The 9,051-nt window shown below is 39.7% G+C and overlaps 1 protein-coding gene across 1 annotated transcript in view; it reads left to right on the plus strand.

Annotated features, from left to right (window-relative positions):
- tasora (transcription activation suppressor a) overlaps positions 1 to 8,396 on the plus strand; it is a 47,744-nt gene extending 39,348 nt beyond the window's left edge. The window contains exons 25-29 of the mRNA XM_059329476.1: positions 958 to 1,136; positions 2,596 to 2,742; positions 3,661 to 4,408; positions 5,311 to 5,389; positions 7,226 to 8,396. Coding sequence (XP_059185459.1) covers positions 958 to 1,136; positions 2,596 to 2,742; positions 3,661 to 4,408; positions 5,311 to 5,389; positions 7,226 to 7,618 — 1,546 coding nt within the window. The 3' untranslated portion in view covers positions 7,619 to 8,396. The remainder of the gene's footprint in view (positions 1 to 957; positions 1,137 to 2,595; positions 2,743 to 3,660; positions 4,409 to 5,310; positions 5,390 to 7,225) is intronic.
- The last annotated feature ends 655 nt before the right edge of the window (positions 8,397 to 9,051 follow it).

The following is a 9,051-nucleotide window of genomic DNA, read 5'->3' on the forward strand; positions in this document are numbered from 1 at the left end:
AAATACCACCAGGATGGGTTTAATCACGTATGACTGAACGGAGTTCATAGAGACTTCAACTTTATATATTTCATATTTTAGTCTTAACCCTTTAAGAACTATATTTGGTACCTTCAGTGGATATCTAACGGGGTCCCCATGTCTCTCTGTGAGGTCGTAGAACCACATGGATTTGTAATATTTAGAGAAAAAAGTTGCTAATTTACTAGATTAAAGTGGCAAATCTACAAGAAAAAAAGTTGCAGATTTAAGAGATTTAAAGTGGCAAATCTGTGCAAAATTTGGAATTTGCAAGTATTTGAATGAGTGCCCTATTAAGGGTTAACCCTTTATCGGGCGGAGAACCATATAATCAGCAAAGATCAGGCACCATGACATCTGACCAATTAGTATGATAATAATATAATAATATTCACTTTATTGACCTCGACCTCCAATGTTAAAATGAAACATTTAGAAAAAAAATCTACAAGAAACAGTCGTACAAACTGCAAACGTTATTCTGCAGTGACGAGGAGAACTTGACTATGACGGCATATTAGGGCATATTAAGTATGAATAAAAATAAAAATACAAACCCGGGGGTTTAACCTTTACTAGATTAAAGTGGCAAATCTACAAGAAAAAAGTTGCAGATTTACGAGAAAAAAAGTGGGAAAAAAGCAACTTTTTTCTTGCAGATTTGCCACTTTAATCTCATAAACTTTTTTCTGAAAATATTACTTAATAATATGTTTATTTTACACATTCTGGCTGTATGTAATATCCTCCAATATTCTCCAGGGTTGACATTTGGAATTTGCAAGTATTTCAATTGGTCCTATTAAGGGTTAAAAACCAAGCCACATTGGGGCCGATAGATCCGCTGGTTCCCTCCTCTAACTTCTCATCCTGCAGGAGGATTATGGATGATTTGTTCTGTTTTAAAGTCTTTTATTGTGTGTGTTTGTTCATCAGGTTCAGGAGGGATGCTGCCAACCTGCTGGACGTCCTCTACGCCTACCAGAAGCGTCAGATGGTGGAGTTCCTCCCGTATCATCACTGTGACATGATGAACCACCACTCTCCTGACCTCAGCTGTCTGATGGAGCTGCAGGGACGCTACACCCAGTACCGCCACACCGTCTTCCTCACCGGTACGTTCCAATCCAATCCCCTTTATTTGTACAGCACATTTAAACAACACAAACGTCTCCAAAGTGCTGCACATAAAATCAACAATACAACAAACAATTCCGTAAACCAATCAGCAATAAAATAATAAGTGTATCAATCTAAAATGATGCCATAAATAAAACAATACAATCAAACAGATAAACATAGTAAAATAAAATAAAAGACGTAGTTAAAAGTAATAAAAGTAATAAAAGAAATAAAAGAAATAAAAGACAACAAAACTCACGCAGTGTTAAAAAGCCAAGGAATAAAAATGGGTTTTGAGACGAGACTTAAAACATTCCACTGTGGGGGCTGTTGGGACATGGAGGGGGAGGGCGGTCCAGAGTCTGGGGCCCACCACAGAGAAAGCCCTGTCCCCCCTGGTTTTAAGTCTCGCTCTAGGCACCACAAAAGGTTCAATCACCTGAAGAGCTGAAAACTCACCTGTTGGACCTGTTGCTACAGCTGCATCAGGTCCAAAACAAACAAACAGATTCAGAAACAGTTTCTTCCCAAAAGCAATAACCACCCTGAACTCTCATCTGCACTGATTTCACACGGACGCTACTGAAACATTTAGCTACCTAGCGTGCAATATTTTTTCAATGTGCAATACTTTGCAACATGCAATATTTGTCCTATAATGTGCAATTTATATCTAGGTAACACTGTATATAGCATTATATCTGCTTTGGCAAATGAAACCTCTGAAGTCCAGGAGATTTTGGTTCAAATGTGTCAACTTCCTCTGCATTAGTTTCTGTCTGTTCAGCTTCTTCCAGTCTGTCCTTACATCACATGCATGGCTCCTTTTTCTACACAAACACTTGGCTATCAGTCTGATTTTACATTTTATTTTAATTAGCAAAGTATAAAGCTGCCAGGAACCCAAAATACAAACAAAAGACACAGGTTTCTATGGAAATGTACCTTCTTTTTTTTTTTTTACCATTTATACACACAAAAACAGCAGAAAAAACAATAAATAATAAAACTACAAAACAGTCTATTTGCATGTAAATTAAAAATAGTAATAGTTTTCATTGTAGAAAGAAAATTCCCATTTTAAAAATGTTCTAGAAACATAAATGTGACACTGTGAAAGCTCCTATGATTGAACTTTAACTGGCTTTCTCAGCTTGTCTACATATCAGATATCAATAAAGTTATTACTGTAAATAAAACGTGTATTTTCAATAAATAGATGGACTCCAGAGGGTTAAAGACTGTGCACTTCACCTCCCTTTCTTGGCCATGTTTATATTATATTGTATATATTTATTTACAGTTACTTGCCTATGTTTATATTGTATATTTTTACTATTGCACTGCTTCTTGGAGTAATCTCATTGTGTATAGTGACAATAAAGGCATTCTCTTCTCCTCTATGATCCACCAGCTGATCTGTAGTACTGACGTAGTCTTTTTCTCTCTCAGAGCATCACTTTGAGGAGTTTCCTGCCTCCAGCAGCGGCATCATCGTGGCCAGCATCGAGGAGATCCAGCACGACTTCTCCAGACTGGTTGGTTACCACGACAACAAGGACCGCCAGCCCATCATCGACGGCATGCTGGCGCCCAAAGGTCAGTGGACGCACACGGGACACAAGTCCAGAGGTTTAATGGAGCTGGAGGCAGTTAACATGTTACTATTCAGCACAATGATATATTAAATATAGTGATATCATATGAAACTAGAAGATCTAAGGAGTCTAAAGACCCCAAACATGTCAGGATACCAAAACACTGCAAAGTTCGGTTATTTTAGTGATTTTCAGAGCGGACATGTGACCTCTGACCTCAGGCTATCTCAATGAAAAACAGGCTCTCTGTGTTCCCACAACTCTCCTCTTTACATACATGCTTTTGCTGAGATATATATATGTGTGTGTGTGTGTGTGTGTGTGTGTGTGTATGTGTGTGTATATATATATATATATATATATATATATATATATATATATATATATATATATATATATATATATATATATATATATATATATATATATATATATATATATATATATATATACGACGCACACACAATGCCACACACTTTAGTTCCCACCACAGACACACGTGAACCCCGTCTGTGGGCGTTACCACAAAACATCCTAGTATCTTTGTTTTTCCTGTTTGCCGCAATAACATGTAACGTTACGGCCAATCGCCGGCAGCGTGACCAGGTCTTGATCACGTGATTATGTTCTGGGTACCGAAACTTGGCAACGAGGCCTGTTTTGATACTCTGTACTACCGAAGCATTTCGGTCGATGCCTTAAAAGAACTGAAGTTCGGTACCCAGCCCTAAATGTAACACTCTGCTCAGCTGATGTTCTCCTCCTCTGGTTCCTCCTCTGGTTCCTCCTCTGGTTCCTCCTCTGGTTCCTCCTCTGGTTTCTCCTCTGGTTCCTCCTCTGGTTCCTCCTCTGGTTCCTCCTCTGGTTCCTCCTCTGGTTCCTCCTCTGGTTCCTCTGTCTGTTGTTCCTCCGTCCTCAGGTCCTGAGAGGCAGCTGGTTCTTGGTGCTTCAGCCTCTGATCGTTCTCCCTCTGTCTCCCCAGAACACCTGGTCCTCCCCGTCCTCTCCTCCTGCGACCAGCCTCAGCACCTCCTCCTGCAGCCGTCCGGCTCCATCACCCCCACCCTGTCCCACCGCTCCGACCAGCTGGTCCCGGACGCCTCCTGTAAGGACGGCGTGCCGCAGCATTCAGAGACAGACTTCGAGGCTCTGCGTCTGGCCATCTCCCAGCTGAGGGCGGAGCGCCAGGCTCAGCTGCAGCAGCTGCAGCAGCTGGACGTCCAGGAGGAGCTCAGCTCCCTCAAGAGCTTCCTCCCCGACCTGGTGGCTACAGGGAGCGGCCACGCCGACCCTCGTCTGGCTAAAGGAGGCGCCACCAAGTCAACCAAGGACACGCAGGACAAGAAAGCCGTCGCAGCAACTCTGGACCTGATTCACTCGGCGTTACAGCAGGAGACCACGACAGAGGAGAAGAGACGGGACGGAGGAGAAGCATGGAGGAGAGGAGGAGCCAGAGACCAGAGAGACCAGAGAGAAGGAGGTCCAGGGAGAGGTGTTCAGCTCCAGGGAGGAGCCAGAGACCAGAGCTCAGCTGCTGTCAGAGCACCAAGCAGCCAGACAGACTCCAGCAGGGAGAGGAGAGAGAGAGAAGATCATAAAGGAGAAGCTGAACATGTTGCAGCCTCCTGCAGCGCAGCACCTCCTCCTGCAGAGGGAGACAGACTCAGGTCAGTCCATGTTTACTGATTACTTCTACCCTTCAGTTTGTGATCAGAATGGATTCTCAGATTCTTCTCCTGGTCTATAAATCTCTTCCTGGTCTTAGTCCAGCCTGTTTATCTGGTTTATTTCATCCTGTGAACCCTGGAGGACCCTCAGGTCTTCTGGTCTTCTAATAATATTAAAGTTAGAACATAAACCCTCATGGTGAGGCGTCGTTTTCTCTCTGTGGTCCACGTTGGTGGAAGACCTGAAGACCTGAGGCCTCAGAGACGCTTCAGCTCTTTAACAGCAAACTGAAGACTTTTCTCTTTAATTTGGCTTTTACTGGAAACATTTTTAGAGATTTTTCTGCTCATGCATCTTAGTGTTACAACATCTTCTCTTTTATTTATTTATTTGCTCCTATTTATTAGTCTATTTCTATATATATATATATAATCATGCTGTATTTCTTAATTATTTATTGATTGTTTTATCTTTTTTATCTAGCTTTTTTATTTTAATTTTTTTAACTTTCTATTGTTATTATCGACTTTTACTTTTTTATTTTTTTATTATATATATATATATATATATTTTTTTTTTTTAAATCTTATTTTATTTTATTTTATCTTATCTTACTTTATTATTATTATTATTTTCTCCTTTTTTATGTAAAGCGCTTTGTGTTGCATCTCTCTTGTATGAAAAGTGCTCTACAGATAAAGTTTGATTGATTGATTGATTGATTGATTGATTGATTGATTGATTGATTGATTGATTGATTGATTGATTGATTGGTTGATTGATTGATTGATTGGTTGATTGATTGATTGATGTGATGCGTCTGCCACAGTTCTCCTGGTGAACCAGGGTTCCTGTCTGCTTGTATGTTGCTGCTGAACTTCTTCTTGTTTTCCTCCTGCAGAGAGACGCCGTCAGGCCGGGAGCAGCCAATCAGAGGAGAGGGAGCATCGCCTGGCAACAGCACACCCAGCGTCACCAAGGTAACAGGAAGTACCAGCTACAGGTAGCTGCTTCAGGTGGACTTTAAAGTCCAACACGTGACCATGAGGAGCTCCGGCCACCAGGAGAAGTCTGGTTCCTGTTGATCAGGTCCAGTTATTTAGATGATTTCACCTCCTGACAACCAGGAGCCAGTTCACTAAAGTGTTCTTAAGATAAAAACTTAGGAACATTTTATTTTTTTCTTAAGAATTTTCTTAAGAATACGTTGTAGTGTAATCTAGGAATAAACCTACATGTCACACAGACTGAAAGGACATTTACATTATATGTTAACTTCCACAATAAGCTTCATGTAATACATTCACAAAAAAACTACTCTGACCTAGTCTGGGTTTACCCATAATGCCTTGCACGCAATTTCTTGTTCATTTTAATGTCTGGTTCAACTAAAGGTTCATTTGTTTGGACAAATATAATGATAACAACAAAAATATCTGATAAGAGTTTAATTTTAGAACTGATATCTAGACATTTAACATGGTTTTATTGGTCATGATTTTGTTTATTATAAATTGTTTATTATCAATAAACAAAATCGTTTGAAGGCGTTCCTCAGGGCTCAGTCTTAGGTCCTCTCTCAGCTGATATCTAGACATTTTCCATGGTTTTCTTGATAATGATTTTGGTTATATGGTTATCTAGATATCAGCTCTTAGATTAAACTCTTATCAGCTATTTTTGTTGTTATCATTATATTTGTCCAAACAAATTAACCTTTAGTTGAACCAGACATTAAAATGAAAAGAAAATGAAGAAAACAAGGCTGGTCTAAAAAATGTTTTCCATGACTGTATAAACCGTATATATTATTTTTATTGTCCTCATAACCACATACGACATGCATCTGTTTTCACCGATGTGTAATATCTTCCCTATGTGCAATATTAACAATAATCTCAACAGCAGCCAAGTACGTATTTTAAGTATATCATGCATGTATATTTATGGATGCATATGTCGTATCTTTTAGTACTTTTGTATCTTTAACTTCTATATTTTAAGCTGCTGTGACGAGTGAGTTTCATCTCTGCAGGATGATTAAAGTCTTCTCTAGTTTCTGCTGTTAGCGTGTAGCAAGGTTATTATAGTTAACGGAAACTAATGAAATAACGAAAACTAGAATTGAAAAAACATTTTCGTTAACTGAAATAAAAACAAAAACGGGAGTTTTTTAAAAAACGATAACCAACTGAAACTGTATTGTGTGGTTACAAAACTAACTAAAACTAAAATTATAGTGAAAATGTCCTTAGTTTTCATCTTTGACAACTTTTTTCATACATAAACCTTTTTGGTTGATATGAAATCTATTTTATCTATCTGGTTTTATGACTTAATAAACTTATTGGGGCTGAGATGGATCAGACAAAGGAAATAAAGGAAACATTTATTGTGACCTTATTGAATCTGGACCCAACAAATACCCCATTACACAACAACTACAACTAATAAAAACTAAACTACAACTAATAAAAACTAAACTACTACTAATAAAAACTAAACTACAACTAATAAAAACTAAACTACTACTAATAAAAACTAAACCACAACTAATAAAAACTAAACTAATAAAAACTAAACTATAACTAAGCATTTTCCAAAAAAATAAAACTAATCAAAACTAGCAAACTCTCTCTAAAAACTAATTAAAACTAACTGAATTTGAAAACAAAAATTGACAACGAAATTAAAACTAAAACTAATGAAAAATCCAAAACTATTATAACCTTGGTGTATAGTAGTTTAGTCCCAGATTGACACTTGTTTTAGATTTTGCAGTGACCCACCCCACCCTGCTCTGCTCTGCTCTGCAGCAGATCCAGCCGCCGAGTCTCAAGAGTCTCAACAACCAGCAGCTCCAGCCGAGTCCGCCGCAACTGCCTCAGCCGCCCCCCCTGCCCCGCCCGCCCCCCCCGCCCCACGGCCACCAGCAGCAGCCGTGGGCCGCCGGCCTCCTGCAGCCCCCACACCTGCCCCGGTACCCCTTCCCCCACCCGCTGGGGCCCCTGACCCCCATGCGAGGCAGCCTCCTGGGGCCCACGCCCGTCTGGCCGGGGCACGCCGCCCTGGTGTGGGGCTTCCAACAGGCCGGCATGGACTTCGGCGGGCCCCGAGTGCTCGGGGGGTACCACAACCCTGCAGGTCAGGGCAACAACAGGTACCGAGGGGGGCAGAGAGGAGGAGGGGGGGGCTTCAACGGGATGTAGAGAACCGGTTCATACCACCAGCTGAACCAACCTGCTGCTGGGTCTGCAGACTGTGGACCAAAATAACTTGTTGTGTGTGTTTGAAAGCAGCTGTAGAGGAGAATAAGTCCTGCACCCTGCTGGGTCTGGGTGCAGAAACTGTTTACTACCTTACTGTAACCACTACCTGTTCACCTGTTCACCTGTTGACCTGTTGACCTGTTGACCTGTTGCAGAAGTCTGAAGAACACTAACGGGGAAAAAACACTAATTAAAAAATGCCCTGCCCCTTTAAACGAGCACCGGAGATTAGAAAAAGAAGAAGAAATGAACCGTCAACATGTTTTAATCCAAGACATTTGAGTAAATAATCACCTGTTTTGCTCAACTGACTAAAATGATAAAGTTCCCAGCTTTCTTGAACGCACCACCAGCTTGATGGTTTTGACATTTTTCCTGTCAACGAGATTCTCTTCAGCAACACGACAAAGTTCTCTAAGGAACGTCTTGAGGATGTTTTCCAGCGGGAGGAAACAAAGACGAGCTGCTCGTTGGTTCTCTTCATCATGTGAGATTATTAAAGACTCGAGATGGACAGACTGCCTTACTCCTCTTCCAGTGGACTCTTTATGTCTTGTAAAAAAAAAAAAGGGTTTTGTACTGAATGTTTGGTTTGTTGCCCTGGGAGCTGTTTGTATTTAGTTGTTGTTTTATGTACAGTAGGAAGTGACTCTGTAACAGACTCCTTTTAACTTAAAATCATTTTTTATGTTTTTTTACATCATTTTTTGTATTAAAAGTTGCCTGCATAAACTACTGAGTTTGCCTCGAGATGTTCTTGATGTCAGATGGAGCGAATGATGTCAATGGAAAAAAACGAGTAGAGGTTAAAGTCTGACGAGCAAACTGACAGGAGGATTGTGGAGCTTTATAAACCTGCAGGAATAATACGAAGAAAAGAAATGTGTTATTATCAGTGTGGCCTCAAATGAAAATGTGGTGAAATCTGCTGGCCAGCATAATAACTTAGATGATGCAAAAAAACAATAAAAAACAAACCAAAATTATCCTTTAACACGTCTTTTAAACCCTTCAATTAAATAATACAGTAATATTAAAATATATATTATATTAAATATTTTCTTGCTATCTAACAGATTTAAATCTACCAAAAAGTGATAAATTTGGACAAAGTTTGGACTGTAAATATGAAAATGTGACATCTTCAAGTTTGAACTGTTGCAGTCTAAAGCAAATTTGGCTTCCACAGCTGCAATGTGTTCACATGAATCAATCAACTTTTATGATATTTTTGTTTTTATGTTGAATTCTTTAATTTAAAATGTGTCAACTGGGAGAAAAATTACAATCAAACAAAACAAAAGTCAGCTGTAAGAAACGTTCTCGGCCACTTTACATGATTTATTACATTTGCAATAAATAAATAAAAACAC

Source organism: Centropristis striata, chromosome 3 (assembly GCF_030273125.1).
Source record: "Centropristis striata isolate RG_2023a ecotype Rhode Island chromosome 3, C.striata_1.0, whole genome shotgun sequence".
Classification (NCBI taxonomy): Eukaryota; Metazoa; Chordata; class Actinopteri; order Perciformes; family Serranidae; genus Centropristis; species Centropristis striata.